Source organism: Portunus trituberculatus, chromosome 24 (genome assembly GCF_017591435.1).
Source record: "Portunus trituberculatus isolate SZX2019 chromosome 24, ASM1759143v1, whole genome shotgun sequence".
NCBI classification, from domain to species: Eukaryota; Metazoa; Arthropoda; class Malacostraca; order Decapoda; family Portunidae; genus Portunus; species Portunus trituberculatus.
Window position 1 is genome coordinate 15,222,456 of NC_059278.1, and position 17,123 is coordinate 15,239,578.

Consider the following 17,123-nt stretch of genomic DNA (forward strand, 5'->3'; position numbering starts at 1 on the left):
AGCCTAGCAGCATTGTGTTGAGTCTGGTGATGTGGAGGTGTTGTGTGTCTTGTTATTGGTTGCTGGTGCTGTGCTCAGCCTCGCACACGTTGGAGTGAGGCGGACCGTCAGGAGTGGAGAGTTCTTGGTTTCACTTGGTTGTCATAGTCGCTGAAGCTGAGTGTGCAGGGTGGGCGTAGGAAAGAAGAGACGTGCATGGGTGTGAGGTGGGAGACAGGATGGCGCATTGATGGTGTGTGGCTGGTGGCGCTCGTCCTTCCCGGAGGTGTGCTGCGAGTCTTCCAGGGCAGGGGAGGGAGGGGCGCTGTGCGGCGTTTTGTGCTCAACACCAGAAAACAAAGTTTGAACTGCTGTTGGTTCCTTCTTCTTCCTTAAGTTTTGAGATTAATTATATCTGAGTGATGCTGGTGGGTGTGGATGCGGTGTTGGTGGTGATGGTGATTGTGATGGTGGTGGTGGTATTGGTGGTGGTGGTTGTGGTGATGGTTGTCATGGCGGTGGTGGTGGTGGTTGTGGTTGTGGTTGTGATGGTGGTGGTGGTGGTCGCACCTAACTGGCGCCTGTGTGTGTGTTTCAGATGAACGTGGCGAGGCGTGGTGGTGGTGGTGGTGATGGTGGTGGTGGTGGGGGCTTGGAGTCGGTGGCCATGGTCCTCCCGGTGTCGTACTGGCAGCACTCGGCGTCGCCGGCGGCGGTTCCGTCGGACCTGGGCTCTCCGTGGGGGCGGCGCTGTGAGCGAGGCGCGTTGCGGGGTGCGGGCGAGAGGCGCCACACATGCTCGGTGTGCGGCAAGGCCTTCAAGCTGAAGCACCACCTGGTGGAGCACTATGTGGTGCACCGCGAGGAGAAACCCTTCTCGTGCCCCGTGTGCGCGGCCTCCTTCAAGCGTGCCAAGCAGGTCAAGTACCATATGAAGCTGCACCACCGCACGCACCTCGCCTCCTCGGGCCTGCCGCCCATCTCACCGCCGCCGCACCTGCCGCAGGCCCCGGCAGACGCTCCGGGCCCCACATCACACTCCCAGTAGAAAGAGGCTGCTCTCACCAAGGAGGCGCCTCGGTAGCCAGTGTCCAGCACTCACCCATCTCAGTACCCAGTGGCTTGTGTCAGGCGATGACGACTGTCCATCTCATGCCGGCGTCTCGTGCGTTTATTAGTGTGTAGTTTTGCTGCAAAATGTAAATAAAATTTTTATATCGATACGAGTTTGAGTGTCCACACCAGGGTTGCCTGCAGCTCCCCATAACTTCCATGTGGGTGGAGGCGCCAGCTGGGGATGTGTCTTGCAGGGGCGGGGACGCCGTGGAAATTACGTGCACACTTTCCAAGCTACAGAAGGAGAAGGAGACGTCGTGTGGATGGTGGGAGGAGGGGCGGGTAACACACACACACACACACACACACACACACACACACACACACACACACACACACACACACACACACACACACACAGGGAGGATGTGGGGCGACAGAGCCACAGCACAGCATTTTACAGAGAACACGTGAGGTGAGGTGGTACCCGGCGACCACTGACACCTGGTGTTGTCGTTGCAGGAGGTGTCCCCGCTGGAGCAGCTCCTCCTGAGAGACCAGTCGTGTTCTCCGCCCGCACGCGTCAAGTCGGAGCCCAGCGAGAGGGTTGGCGGCGCGCCGGGGGAGGGCGAGGCGGGGGGCAGCCAGGGTGTCAGTCACGGCCACCCGTACCTGGGCGTGCAGTCTTACCCCAGCCTGGCCGCCCTCTCCAGTAACCTGGGGGTGGTAGGCCTCTCCTCTTCCTCCTCCTCGGACCTGGCTTCCATCTCATCTCCGAACCCCGCGGGGCTCGTTAGCGTCATAATGGCCGCGACGCCGCCGCGACCCCAGCGGCGGGCCAGCAACCCTCTCAACTGCCCCGTCTGTGGCCGCGTGGTGCTCTTTCGCTCAGAGTTTGAGAAACACATGCGCACGCACACCGGGGAGAAGCCGTTCCTGTGTCACCTGTGCTCGTACCGTTCAGCGCAGCGCTCCAATCTCAACGTGCACCTTAAGTCCGTGCACAAGCTTTACCTGCCCTCCACCAGCGCCGCCGGGAGTCAACCGCCGCCCTGGAATGGCAACCCGGACAGCAGGTTCATAGGCTGAGTCGCGCGCCGAGTCCTCCGCTACCGCCAGGCGTGTGGCTGCACAGAAACACACGTCGCTGTGTCCTGGCCTCGTGTGTGGCGCTGTGACGGCCGAGACGCGTCATCCCAGACTCTGACGTCACTTGTTCTGTATTTACGTTGAATTGATTGGATTGTGGTGATTGTGGCGACGCGTGAGTGACGGGGCTGGTGGTAGGGAGGGGCTCTAACTGCCGCTGTGTGGTGTGGGGGGAGGGGAAGCAGACTAGTCGTGATATTATACAAGAAGAGTTCGTCTCATAGAAGACAGCACAGGAGGGCACGCATGGCTATGTTTATTTATTATTAATTTAACGCTTGACGTGCCATAGACTACTGGGGGCACCGGGAGGGAGGAGGGAGGAGGGAGGACCAGGAGTGATGACAAGACCGGTGAACTGAACTGGTGAACTGGTGACTCGTGACTAGTAGCGAGGTGATTCTTCTGCAGGCGACGCTTTTTTTTTTTTTTTTTTTTTTTTTTTGTGTGTGTGTGTGTGTGTGTGTGTGTGTGTGTGTGTGTGTGTGTGTGTGTGTGTGTGTGTGTGTGTGTGTGTGTGTGTTATACCAGAAACACCATGAACACGCTTGATTCACTCCTCTGTAGAGCCAAGACTGCTTTTACCGCCACTACCGGTGTCGCCATTGTTGTTGTTGTTATTATTATTATTATTATTATTATTATTATTATTATTATTATTATTATTATTATTATTATTATTGTCGTCATCACTATTATTATTATTGCTCGTATTCTTCTGGTGATGATTGCAACTAGTGATATATTAGTAGTCATAGTTTACGAACCAGATTTTACATTCTATATTAAGAAAAGTAATTAAATAAAACTTGAGATGTATCGTGTAACAGAAGGCAGAAGGGTGTCGATTATGGATACGTATGCGGATATATTAACGTGCAGGTATACCACGAGATGCGGATACACTTTACTTAGAAGCGAATTCGGACAACAGGCATCTTACCGTGTGGATATGCCATGTACAGGGCGGGTGTCGATATCGAATACATCTCATAGTCTGTTCATTCGTTTTCAATATTGATTTTACTTCATATCTACTTTGTGGGTGGGGTGGGAGTAACACTGAGGGGGGGAGTGGTCTAGTGGAGGCATGATAGGCGCAGTTGGAAGGAGGGTGGAAGGGTGGTGGGGTGGTGTGTGGATATGATGGAGGAGGAGGAAGCGTGTGAGGATCCGTAGCTAAGATGCTGTTATTTCTTTGCAGTGGGTGGCATCTGTGTTCCCTGCGGAGGGCGGAGGAGGAGGAGTAGGAGGAGGAGAAGGAAGTATGTGCGTGTTAGAACAGGTGGGAGCAAGTAGTGCAGGAGTAGGAGGAGGAGGGTCAGGTTCAGGAGGAGTAGGGGTAGGAGGCGGTATAAACGTGTTAGGAGGAGCAGGAAGAGGAAGAACGAATGTGCTAGGACCCTCAGGAACAGGAGGAGGAGGAGGAGGAGGAGGAGGAGGAACAGGAGCAGGAGGAGTAGGGGGCATAAATGAGGCAGAGAGGCAGGCATGGGCACGCAGACTCAGTGCTTGCCAGATCTGGTCATGCCCGGTGTGTCACAAAAAATTCGGGATGCGTTACTATTACGAGCGTCATATGAAGTGCCACCTGGCGGAGAAGGAGCACCAATGCCCCTACTGCCCCTTCAGAGCCTCCTACAAGTGGAACCTCAAGAGCCACATTGTCAACAAGCACAGGGGGAAGCAGCCACCGCCCTAACGTCACAGGGAGGCCGTACACAGGGCGGTGAGAGGCATAGACAGAGAGACTTGAACTGAGAGACATTTAGACAAGGTGGGGAAGAGTATAAGCAGGGTGAGGAGGCGCAGATAGGGTAGGGAAAGGCTTACATAGGGTTAAGAGGGGCGTAGAGGCATAGACAGGGCGGGGAGAGGCCTAAACAGTGGTACTAGGGTGTGGCTGGCTGCTAGAGGGAGGGAGGGAGGAAGGAGGGGAGGGAGTCAAGGGCGTAACTTCAGCTGAGTTTGGTGTAGGCTTGGCTGGGACCGGAATGGGAGGAGAGGGAGGGAGAGGAGCAGCTCTGGGTGTGGCAGGGGTGGAAGATGGGGGGGACGGCTTGCCTACTCTGCTGTGATTGGTGTAATTGATTTTATTGTCTTCCTTACGTTCGCGTCTTAATTTGTCATTAATTGTGTACGATTTGTTTGTTTGTAGGACCAAGTTTTTTTTCTCTCTCTCCTTTTTGAATAAAGATATGACAAGTGAGTGTGTTGTCCTTTCACTCCTTGCCTCACTCATTGATAGATAAACAAATAGATGAAGATGAGTGAACAATGATGGTAATAAAAGTATGCATCGTCCAGCAGTTTAGAAAGAAATGAATCCTCCTTTTTCTTTAGTGCCTCGATGTGGTGTGCCGTGAAAGGAAGCTTGTCTGTGGTGGTGGTGTGGCGGTCGCTGCTAGGCTGACGCAAATGAGTGATCGACACAGTATACTGGTGCTCTGTTTGGTGTGGCTGTTGTGGTGATGATGCCCATGGATTAGTGGTGGTGGTGGTGGTGGTGGTGGGGAGAATTCGAAGGCTACAAAAGAGGCTCACTTTCTCTCATTACAGGGCCTCCTTCCTCTCCCCCGGCGTGAGTACCGCTTCCACGGCCAGGTAGACTCACCTTACCGCTGCTGCTGGTGCGGGAAGACCTCCACCACCCGCTATGATTACCAGAAACACCTCAGAACTCACACAGGAGAAAAGCCCTTCCTCTGTCCCGTCTGTCCTTTCCGAACGGGGGATCGCTCAAGCCTCTCTAAGCACGTCCGTCGCCACCACCACCACCACCAGCTCCACCACCAGCCCCGGGAGACACACACACTCCCGCACCCCCAGCAGTAACCGAGCGTCGCCTGTGCGTTGGTGTTGGCGGTTGTTTCTCACTCTCTTGTGCCTGTCAGGTGTTGGTGCTGCTGCTGTTGCTGTTGCTGCCCCCCTCACCTTAAGTCCAGTACTTTTTCCTTTATGCTTTTGACTCCGGGTTCTCTGTGTGTGTGTCCCTGGGAAGGTACTGTAGTAGTGTTGTGTTGGGCGGGTGAAGGGCGTGAGTGAGTCCTAGTGAGTGAGGGAGGACGGGAGTGTGTGGGTGTGCCAGGATAACATGGAGACAGTTGATAAGGGTGCGTGTCCTCTTGTTTCAGGCTGGGGTGGTCAGGCTGGACGCGGGGAGGGTGGTAAAGGGGAGCGGCATAACTCCCGTGTATTATCTTGACCGGGTGGAGATGCTGCAGTGTCCCCTCTGCGGCCGTGTCCTCCACAACCGCGGCAGGTTCAGGAGCCACCTCGAGTATTGCCGCCGCGCCTCCAACCCTCAGTTCACCTGCCAAACCTGCCACAAGTCCTTCGCGTACCGTAAAGACCTGGAGAAGCACGAGCGCACACACACTGGGGAAAGGCCCTACACGTGCCATTACTGTCCCTTCAGGTTCGCAGACCGCAGCAGTCTGGTGAAGCACCGCCGTAGGCACCACCCGTCACCGCCGCCGCCCCCGTAAGGCCGTCAGGGGTCAGCGCGGAGTAGCGGCTGCCGCCATTAGTAACACACGAGTGTACTGAGTAGAGTGAATGGAGGGCGAGGGTGTGCGCGGGGCGGCCCGTGGCATGCAAACACCCTTGATAAGCTGCTTGTCTTGTCTCCTTACAGGCTGGCGGAGCAAGGCAGCTCAACCCCCAGGCTCTAGGCCAATACGCGTATTTATCTGTATGCGGGGAGGAAGGACGCCGCGCGGACTACTGTACTAGAACATGGACCAGGGGACAGGAGGAGGTGGGTTCCCCGATCCCTCTGGTGGCCATGGCGATGGAGCAGCCACGGGGCGGGGCGGAGGAATGGATGTGTCCCTTGTGCTTCAAACTGGTGGCCAATGAGCAGAGGTTCAAGCGCCACCTGGACTACCATAGGCAGGCCTCCAACCCCCAGCACCCCTGCGGCCAGTGCGGCAAGCGCTTCACCTTTGCCGCCGATCTGCAGAAGCACATCAGGGTCCACACAGGGGAGAAGCCCTTCAAGTGCTCCCGCTGCCCCTTCCGCACGGGGGACCGCAGCCACCTGGCGCGCCACGTCAGGACGCCTCACCCCCCGGACCAGCTCAGCCTCACTACCTCGCCCCGGGACTCCGCGGCGTGAAGCTCCCGTCCCGTGCACCGTGGCTCACGTTTGGCTCTGTGTGGCACTGTGGCTCAGGCGGCGGTGTGTGCGTTGCCTGTCATCCTCAGGAAGTTGTGTTGCAGGCGTGGATTAGTGTGGGCGTGTGGGGATTGTTGAGGTGGTGGTGGTGGTGCTGACTGGTCCGTGGTGGTGTCCGTGGAGGAACACTGTGTTACTCTTCACTGTTCTTTCCTTCCTCTCGTGGCATGGCTTGGACAGCTTTCCATATAAGGGATTGTATTTTTTTTTTTTTGATCCAGATACAACACATGCCATTCGATATCTTGGAATGGTTTTATCTTTGTACAGTGATGGCTTATTAATAAACATGAGACATATATTGGTTTTAGACGTGCCTGTGACTCATCCTTGCACCTGTGAGGGCCGCTCGCTACCTGTACGCTAATTAGGGTGCTTATGAACAGGTCATGGTGTTGGTTCCTTTGTGGTTTAAGGTTCATTGTGGAAATTATTCTAAAATTCAAACATGAAAAAAAAAGTCGGGATATTGGAGAGATTGGTTCCGGAAGTTACCTGTAATCATCTTAGTGCCACCTTGGTGAGGGAGGGCTTGTGTGGTGTGAGGGGGGAGAGGGATTGAGATGTTATCAGTGTTGGAGGCGAAAGGAAAAGATGTTATCAGACTTACACAACTTTTCATCTCCCTAGCCTGGGGATGCAGGAGTGAGACTGTGTTTCTGGTGTTACAGGGTGTGGCTGGCCTGTTTTCTGAGATGTTGCTGGGCGTGGAAGGTGGTGGTGGCGGGCTGCGGGCGTGGGCGGGGGCGTGGGAGGACGTGCGGCTGGCCATGCGGGTGGCTGCGGACGACCTGCGCCGAACTGCACCCAGGACCGAGTGCCACATCTGCGGGTCCAGTGTGAGCCGCGCGAACCTGCAGCGCCACATCCGCACCCACACCGGGGAGAAGTTGTACGGGTGCCCGAATTGTAGCTACCGCACCGGCGACAGATCCAACCTGCGGCGCCACTACACCAGCGTGCACCCCGACCAGCCCGCCCTGCAGATGTAGCCAGCCCGCCCTCGCGCCGCCGCCCGCGCACACACACACACACACACACACACACACACACACACACACACACACACACACACACACACACACACACACACACACACACAAGCAAGGAAAGGGCACACTTCAAGGCAGCGCACCTTTTGGACAGTTTCTAGGTTGTGCAAATCAAATTATACATAGAAATAGTGATAATAGAGGAAGTGAGGAGGCTGGAGGGACGTAGAAACCAATAACATTACACTGTAACGACAACAACAACAACAACAACAACAACAACAAACCACTGGAACAACACGCGTGACTGTAACTATTATTGTAATGCTGAGAGAGAGAGAGAGAGAGAGAGAGAGAGAGAGAGAGAGAGAGAGAGAGAGAGAGAGAGAGAGACCTCGCACACGCTTTTTGACTATTTGTCTGACATTCACAGAGAGAGAGAGAGAGAGAGAGAGAGAGAGAGAGAGAGAGAGAGATTAATCCTCCAGTAAACACACACACACACACACACACACACACACACACACACACACACACACACACACACACACACACACACACACACACACACACATACACACACACAAACAAATAGCCGTGCCGTAACAAGAGTTGGTGGGTCCAAGAAGAGTATGACTGTGATGAACAAAAAAAAGCATATAATCCTGAATAATCCTCATTGTGCCGTCCTTTTTTGTACTCTACCTGCGTGTGGGATTAACCAGGCTTCACTAGAGGGATTTTTACTCTCGACCATCAGTGTTTGGAGTTGATATTACTGCCCGGAAAGAACGTGTTGTGATGAACGATACTATTATTACTGTTACTCCTATTACAAAATACTACAACTGCTACTACTGTTACTTCTTCCTGCTGGGGGGGGGTGGAGGAGGGAAGGGACCTGTATTAGTCATATTTGGGGGTCATCCGCTTGTGTTTTTGTAGAGGGTTATGGTATTTTTGTTCTGTGTTTTGGAAGAGGCCATGCAGTGCTTAGGAAGTGCATTCAAAAGGTTGTTTATTTTGTCCTGTTATTTATATCTATTTCTTCTTCTGTGTGTGTTTCGGCTGAATAAAGAATGTGCTGTATAATATCTGTCATTCCCGGAGACTTTCACTTTGTCATCACCATCATCACCACATTCCCTGAAGCACCGGTGGCGTCCGTGGAGTGGTGGTGGTTGGGTGAAGGGGTGGGTGGTGCAGGTGTCCTGGGCCCTGTAGTGTTCACATCAACATGAGTGGCGAGGGTCCTGCTGCGTGAAAGGTAGTCTGTCCCTCCCCTGTTTTGGACTCATCCTCCAAGGGACTGACTGCCTGGCCTATCAGACTCAGATTCCTGACGGTAAGCAGCTTGGTCGAGGCGTATGCGAGTGTTGTATGTGTGGGTCGCCCTGCCCGCGCCAGCCCCGCCACACCTCAAACTCTTGCTCTTTCCAGAGGGCGTACATGGCGGCACTCAGCAGGAGCGCGCAGGAGGACGTGACCTTTCTGGATGGTGGGCGGGCGGTGTCTGGTGGGGCGGCAGGACGCGAGCTGGGGTCAGGGCGCCGCGTGGCGTGCCCGGTGTGTGGCAACGTGACCGCCCGCACTTACTTGGCTACGCACCTACGAACTCACACCGGGGAAAAGCCCTTTGCGTGCCCTCATTGCCCCTACCGGACTGGCGATCGGTCGAATTTAAATCACCACATGCTGCGTCATCGCCACCCGCCTGCGGGGGGCCGTGGGGGCAGGGTGTCGCGGGAGCCGCACCTCTCGGCCGAGCAACAGGCCGCGCATGCCCCCACTGCCGCCGCCTGGGATGACACAGCATTCTAGTTCGGCATGATGGTCTGTCTTCCCGCTCTGCGTCTTCCCTGGATTCTGTGAGCGTAACGCGCCGTGAGCTGTGTGCGCGTGTGAGCACCAGGGACGCGGCCAGCCCCGAGCAGCGCTGTGGGTGTGACCGCTGCCGGCTGCTGGCCTGAAGCACCGGGAGCGCCGCCGCCAGGCACGGCACCGGCTTCCGTGTCGGCGCCGCATTTACCGTCAGCTTTAAGGAGAAAGAAAGCCGTGTATCAAGGGACCATGTGTTGTTAACTTAGGCTTCCAGAGAACACTTGTGGGATCAAAGAACAAAGGTGGTACAGTATTTTGAAGATAACGATATATTCCTACACATTGTACATAACTATGCACTGGTGTGCATCTATGCATTAAGAAACAAATCAGTATTATGCAGCGGGCAGACAGCTGCCTTATTACTTGCGTGACCAGTCCCTCCGTGGACGCGAACCAAGTGTGACGAGCGGCTCCAAATGTCATACACGTCACACCTCAACCTGTGCTGTGGCTCACCAAAGTGTGATCTGTGTTCCTTATTTGTTGACCTGCTTTAATAGTGCCGGGAGTTCGGGCCCAGGGCCCGTGGTGGAGGTGGGCGCATGGTGGTGGTGGTGGTGGTGGTGGTTGAGGTGGTGGTGACTGGTACTAACCTGGTTGGGGTGTGTTGCAGACGCTGTTGGTTCAGGGGGTGTCTCCGCGTCGCGTGGCGCGCCTGGTGTGCGGCTCGGACACGGTGTGCCCTCTCTGCGGCAAGACCTTCTCCTACCCTGAGTCCATGATCCGCCACTGCCAGGGTCACCTCCCTACCGCACACCGCCTCCGCTGCACCGCCTGCGGCAAATCCTTCCACCGCAAGGACCAGTTCAAGTACCACCAGGCGCGGTGCGAGGCCCGCCACCTTGGTCCTCTCTTGCTGGGGGGACCCCACTAGCCCTTCCCCCCTCCCGAGCCGCCCCCATTCCTCTCCCCCACTTACTGCTCCCTCAGTGATGATCAATTGTTTTGTAACCTCAACTTGACCAAAGGAAGTTAGCTTCTATGATGATAGGCTTTCACTAGTTATATTTATATGAAGTGTTTACGTGGGTTTATAATCAAAGTGAACGCTGAACGCAGTGTGTCAGATCACAGTTGTTGTCTCTGTTTGTTACCTCACTCGTGCACCGTCACTCCTCATGTTGCTTTCAGTGATTGTCTACCTCTATTTTATTCTTCATCCTCCTGCCTCGTGTGGAGATTCAGGTTTGTTCCCTCGTAGTAGGTGATTGTTAATTATATTTTATCAATATATTCCGTTAAGGCACAACGACAGTATTGGACGTAGGTAAAGGTTTTATCTTATATCTTCTCATCACATTTCCAGTAAGATAAGTTTTGCACAGCCCTGTTTGTGTTGATCTATAAGTTTTGCACGCCGTATCTTGGCACGTCAGCGGGTTTTTCTTGTGGAGTGGCCGCGTCTTGCTGCCACTGTGTTGTTCATCAATAAAAGCTGATGAATCATTACTGCTTTCATTTACCAGAAACAACAACCAACTGAGTGCAGAGTGAAAGGTTCTCATGAAGTGGTGAGTGACAGTCAATGTTTGCTCTGATTAATTTATACGAAAAAAATAAGACAGCTTCATTATTTCATCATTTCCTCCCCCTTCAACTAAAGTAAGCTTAATTTCTATGAATGACAAGCCGTGGGATGTTCCGGGAAGTAAGTACAGGTGGAGGGCAGAGGTGATGTGGCAGTAACGATGTGTTTTGTTACAGGACTGTGAGACGGTGCGGTTCAGCCTGCGGTGCCGCTGCTGTGACAAATCCTTCAGTAATCGTTCCAACCTGCAGCGCCATCTAGCCTCGCAAGCCAACTACCGCCCTTACTCCTGCCCCGTGTGTTCCAAGGCCTTCGCTCGCAAGGACGTCCTCAAGAGGCACGTGATGAAGCACAACTTGTCCCAGTCCCTGCACGCCATCCTCACCGAGCCCCCGGGGATCGTGTCGCTCGGTCCGCCCTTCTGAGCGCTCGTCCCCGGCACCCAACTGACTATGTGTTAAGTTTTTGTTACTCTCCGGGGGCCAGTGTCTTCCCCGACAGGTAGTGTTCTTAGGTTAGTTTGGTAATATTGAAGAGGTCACACCATCACCACCATGCTCACTCCTCCTCCTCCTCCATTAACCTTGTCACCTACCATCACTTGCCAAGCATTCCTACTTTGCTTAGCTGCCCTCACCCACACTCCTCCAACCACAGGCAAATCATAGCCTCGCCCGTCGCTCAATTAGCTTCACACACACACACACACACACACACACACACAGCATAGTCGAACACATATTTGAATCTTGAAGATATCTAATTATCTGCTCATTTTTGTAAGAGCTTCACATGATATTTAGAAGTAGCCTAGTCTGAGTCTGTGGTGCATTACAGTAGCCGTGCCATCCAGTCATCAAAGACAGTCACAATGCAGTACATACGCTCTCGTTACGTCACACAGTCACGTGGTACTGTCCTGCGCCACTGCCCAACTCCAAACAAAGAGACAGCGTGGTATTCTGAACTAAATACAACACGACTTGATAATCACATGTTGGCCATATTTTGTGTGCTAGATCAGCATGTTATGTAGTAGTGTTATATTTGAGGAGAGAATCACCGCAAGTATTTGTTTACGCAGAGTTGACCACGAGACTGAGCGCTTGGCAGTTGGCACTTGGCAGGAGCACGTGGTGTTGTTTACATTTTAGGGAGTGTTGGTGCGTCTTCATTATTTAGAAAAAAAAAAAAAATCTCACCACTGCAACAAATTAATTCATCGTGTTACTTACAACTGGGAGAGAAGCACCAAAGTAAGTAGCCTGTCCATCACTTTGTACCGAAACATCAAAATATCAGTGAGCTATGTAGATAAACAGTGTTGAATTGGTAACATACCGTATATTTTGTAACAGTACCACGATATTTTGTAACAGTACCACGAGTTACCATGGTCATCAGTCGCCGTGAGTTGCTGGTCCATCACAGTCTTTCACTGGTGTCCTCGTGATCTCAAATTGCACGTGATAAGTGTTAGAGTTCCCAGCGTGATTAGTTTTGAAGGGCGCCTGTGTAGATCAGTAGGCGAACAAACTAACTGGTGAAGCTGAAATACCCCTGAAGCTCAATGATATCCCCAAAGGCTTAGTAATGTACCCAAAGCTCTCCCAAGGTCCAGTATGCTCTCTAAAGTTTTCAGTAATACTCTAAAGCTATTCCAAAGTCACTACAGCTCTTTATGTAATGGCCTGAAGCTCTCAGAACTCCTTCACATCCTAGTCCCCCAAAATCTCACCAGTATTACTCCTAAGCTGTACCCTGAAAGTTCTAGTTATATATGTTCCAAAAATCTCTCCCAATTTAATAAGCTCTTCCAGTCATCTCATTTAGCTCTTCTAATGAAAGTATTACATTAATTAAGTAAGAAAATAAGTTACCATGATCTAGAATGTACAGTTTATTTCTGGTATTCCTTATCGTACGCCAACATGATGAATTATGTGTCTAGTCACCAGCATCTTTGTAAATCAGATGAGCACTAAGGTCATTGGAAGCTTTGGTTTAAGTCCTCAGCTGTACCTAGATCTCATGGTGAATTGAACTACAGCAGTGACAATAGTAAGATTTTAACAGTATTTCTTTATTCTACTGTTCAAGTTAGTCAATCTGCATACATTCATAAGGCTTTCAGATTTGAAAAGATGAAAATGTATTAGTGATTCTGCATTAACATTAGTAATTTTAGATTAAGAAAAGAAAGATTTGAAATACCATCATAATTCTACTCTAACACTCAGAGGAGAGATTTTTATTTAGAATATCATTGAAACTAACAACTTAACCCAACCTTGCCAGAATTTACTATTATGCTCATCGGGGTCACTACACTCATTGTCTTCCTTCTGTAGCTATCATTATTGGGAGACGAGTTGACTGTGGGAAATGAATAACTTTTCTATTTATCTTTAGTTATGAAATCTCGTTACTCATTGTCATCTTCTGTTGTCATTAGAAGACTTAAGACTGAGAGAAATAAAGACAGTTTTCTTCATTTTTACATTCATGGAGACTCTTTGTTCATTGTCTTCTTTTAACATTGCCATTAGGAGAAACAAAGGCTGCTGTTTATTTATTTATTTCACCATCAGCCAATGTGGGCTCAGTGCAGCTAAAAAAATCTGCATTAAAACCACAAGAACATAATAGAAGCTACGAGATGACCTTTACTTGGGGGTTCTTGTATGAAATGTTACATGTAATCTGCCAATCCTTTTTCCACAAATGTATTTAAGAGATGTCTAATTTTTAAAAGCTCCCATTGGTTCACTTATTGATTAAGGGGTTAAGTGACACGTCACCTGGCTTGGGGTGGCTTGATAGAGTTACTGGGTTTAGGAGGTCACAGTTCCTTGATCGTTCTGTACTTCTTATGTGAATTCTTTGACTGCTCTGGACTCCTTCTTGTGTTCTCTCTCTCTAGCCTCACCCATTTCATCTTCCTAACCTTCGAGAAGACTTGCCATGCCTCAGACTACCTATGCATGCTAGAATGTCAATGATGTACATACATATAGTTACTTACCATACTTAAGAGCAGCGTTGTCTCATGAGCTGAAGGAGACTTAAACACTCTTTCCTAGGGGATCAGAACGAGGGAAGGGGTACTTATGTCGAGCCTCGTGTTTCCCCACTAGTGTATCCATACTAACAAAACATTAATCAAGACTTTGGATGCCAGTACAGGCAAAGTATGAAAAATGTAATATGTGAAAAATTCTGGGTAAGATTTATTTCACATACCAGCCATTACTTTCCGAATTATACTGTTTATTATCATTGAGTAATCTTTGTAATCTAAGCCTGAACCATTGTGGGAATCTTGTTTTTAGAGAAATGACTTGAGAATTATCTGCAATGTTAGGTATGTTAGGTCTTGATAAGTTTAGGGTTTATTAGGTTAAGATTAGTTAAGATTCGGGCAGGTGTGATTGAACTAAGACAGGTTAATCTTGATCAGGCCTGGGTCAGTTAATGTTAGTTGCTTTTAGGGACATCAAGCTTGTACTGAGATCCCTTGTGCTTATATGAGTGTTCTGAAAGCTGATAGTTATGTTTTGCAGACTAGTTTCCATGATTACTCTAAAACCATCACTTCCCTGAGAATACTTAGATTTGATAAGCATGAACAGTAAATAAACCATCACTTCCTGAAGAATGCTGGGCTCTGAAAAGCCTGCACTGTAAGGAAACCATTCACTCCCTTTGAATAGTGTTGTCTGGTGGGCATGTAAGGTGAAGAAACCATCTCTTCTCACAATTCTGTGATCTGGTGTGCATGTGAAGTAAAGAAATCACTTCCTGAAGAATACTGGGAACTGATTAGGATGCAAAGTAAAGCAAGGCACCCATAAACAACTTACTGAAGGAAGTACTGGCTGGTGAGTGATGTTAGTCTTTACTGAAGCTTTTCCTAGTCTGTGGGGCCATACTTACTTTTATAGAAGATAACAAGAATACTATTACTTAATACACGTTAGAAGTGATAAGAAACAACCATAAAGATAGACAGTATTAACCTTTTCAAACTGTACCTTTGTGTGATGTGTGAGTGTGAAAGTTTGTAATCTGAATTTTTTGGTGGTGAAAACTTAGTGTAGGAAATGTAGAAGTGTACCTTTATGACTCTTTGACATGGGAGTCAAAATGCAGCAGTGCAGCTAATAGGGCTGAGAACACTTAATGTAAACCTTGCATTTCATAATGATAGGAGCATTGTGTGTAGCTGTGAGAGGTGAAAATGTGCCCAAAGGAAAATAAATGAGATGTGTTAGAATCATGATGTGTGTCAAGATGAAATGTATGGATAGAATTTCACAAAAAGTGTTTTCCAAAGGATACAGCTTACAGTGGTGCTGATAAAAACTTGTGAGTTCAATTTTTTACTGGCATATTTATAGAGAAATGCCACAGTTTAGCTAGCTCTAGTCTGTTCACATTAGCTTGGAGAGAAGGAACCACAGTAGGATATCCATCAGTTGACAAGTGGCATTCGTCAGAGGCAGGAGGGATATCTTGCACCCCTTGCTAACCTGAACAGACCTTTAAAAGTAGTAAACATCATGATCATCAACATTGGAATTAGAGTCATGTCATTTTGTAAGGGAATTATTAGTCACATTGAGTCGTATCACTCCCAATGTTTACCATACAAGTCAGTATGATGTTGACAATACAAATCATCACCACCAGCTACCTCATTACCTGCACTGATTAGGATTTGGACAAGATTTAGACTTACCTGTGGAAAGTTACTGTGGAAATGGATACACTGATGATTCCACACACACACACACACACACACACACACACGCACACGCACGTACACGCACACGCGCACATGTACACGCACAAGCACACACACATGCACATGCACACACACATGTATGTTCCTTCATGTACGTATTAAAGTTACAAAAGCAGGTGTCATGTGGAGGGAGTGTGGCATGGGGGTTGGGCTGACTCATGGCATTTACATCCTTTCCTATCCTGGAGGAGGAGGTTCCTGGTGTGCCTCTAATATTTCTGTGTTAATTTATGAACTTATTAATTTATTCTTTTCTAGTGTAGCTGATCCTAGCACAAATGATTTTTATTGTATAGTTTTTCATTTGTATTTTATCAGTATTTTTCAAAGAACAAGATGTGACAATAACTAGTATTCTTATATTTTTATAGCAGATGGTTTTTTAATACAGATGACAAAGGCCAGATAAGCTTACCGATATTCAAGTGCAAACACATGTCCTTTTTTACAGCTTCCAGTAAGATTAGTGCTAGAACTCATAGGAATTTATTTTGTTAGTGTTCTGCTTAGGAAGGTGCCAAGATTTTGAGGTTAGCTTGTAACTGTGTTGTCTGATGGTAAGAATTGTGTGTATAATTATAGCAATGACCTTCAGAGGTGTTTGTATCATAGCAAAGTGCATACAGCTGTGTCTTCACCATAACTATGGCTACAAGGTTCTAGAATGAGATCTTTTTATATAATGTTTATGCAATAGTAAAAGTGTTAAGACGTTTGTGCCACAATGGAGGTCGTAGGCGATAAGATTACCTGATGACGAGGGACGGAAGAGGCGCAGGTGTAATAAGTAATGTAGAATAATCAGTCTTGTGCAGTACATGAGATGGATTTTTTAGTATTACTATATTAAATGTTCAACTTTTCTATGACCTACAAAAAGCTTCCATTTCAAGGTGCAGAAATTGAATTTAATGCAAGTCCATGTCAAAATATTTTCTCGGTAGTTCTGATGTGTACGTACGTATATCAAAATAGGTTGTAAAACAATGCAGAACATTGTCACGTGAAGCAAGTAGTACATGGACTGTGGCTGAAAAACTGTTGTGTGACGTCAGGTGTGGCGATCCACTGAGAGGAGATAGACTGTTTTCATATGACAGCCTAGAATGGTGAGATGCACTTTGGTCAAGTATGTTAAGATGCAGATCGAGAAGAATGCAAGGTGCCAGTGTAATGACGAGGCAAGGCGACCAGTGTCAGACTGTCGCCTTGACACGTGAGGGCGTTGACAGTACAGCCACGTGGGTTGTTTGGCCCGAAGGATGTTTTATGATCTCAAAGTACACTTGTTGCTGCAGGAAGTTGCAGGATAGAGTGTGATAGGTATCTCTACTAGGTATCTCTACTGTAATATTGCCAAAAAAAATGTTTAGGATGAATGTAAAAGTCCTGTGTGGATCGAGTCAAGTGCTCGTAGAGGGACCTAGGATGCTAAAAAAGAGTGTTGCTTAAGGGCCAAGGTTGCCAAAACAATAGTCCAAAGGTGAAACAGGACAAAGGTACTGATGACTAGAGGCTATGGGCTGCCCTGTTCAGCCACACACTGCT

At 49.2% G+C, this 17,123-nt stretch overlaps 4 protein-coding genes across 4 annotated transcripts; all 4 read left to right on the forward strand.

Moving 5' to 3' along the window:
* Nucleotides 1–1,113: 1,113 nt before the first annotated feature.
* Nucleotides 1,114–2,124, forward strand: LOC123508192 (zinc finger and BTB domain-containing protein 7B-like). Its single transcript, XM_045261725.1, has 3 exons — nucleotides 1,114–1,144; nucleotides 1,237–1,352; nucleotides 1,558–2,124. Exons 1-3 carry the CDS (start codon nucleotides 1,114–1,116, stop codon nucleotides 2,122–2,124), a joined length of 714 nt encoding a protein of 237 aa, XP_045117660.1.
* A 1,615-nt stretch (nucleotides 2,125–3,739) lies between these two features.
* Nucleotides 3,740–5,672, forward strand: LOC123508194 (zinc finger protein 771-like). Its single transcript, XM_045261726.1, has 3 exons — nucleotides 3,740–3,850; nucleotides 4,744–4,941; nucleotides 5,319–5,672. Exons 1-3 carry the CDS (start codon nucleotides 3,740–3,742, stop codon nucleotides 5,670–5,672), a joined length of 663 nt encoding a protein of 220 aa, XP_045117661.1.
* A 299-nt stretch (nucleotides 5,673–5,971) lies between these two features.
* LOC123508195 (protein krueppel-like) lies at nucleotides 5,972–6,304 on the forward strand. The gene has a single exon (XM_045261727.1). The coding sequence runs from the start codon at nucleotides 5,972–5,974 to the stop codon at nucleotides 6,302–6,304; it is 333 nt and encodes a 110-aa protein (XP_045117662.1).
* A 4,572-nt stretch (nucleotides 6,305–10,876) lies between these two features.
* Nucleotides 10,877–12,811, forward strand: LOC123508196 (zinc finger protein Xfin-like). Its single transcript, XM_045261728.1, has 6 exons — nucleotides 10,877–10,888; nucleotides 10,945–11,179; nucleotides 11,270–11,282; nucleotides 11,606–11,725; nucleotides 12,354–12,535; nucleotides 12,720–12,811. Exons 1-6 carry the CDS (start codon nucleotides 10,877–10,879, stop codon nucleotides 12,809–12,811), a joined length of 654 nt encoding a protein of 217 aa, XP_045117663.1.
* Nucleotides 12,812–17,123: the final 4,312 nt, after the last annotated feature.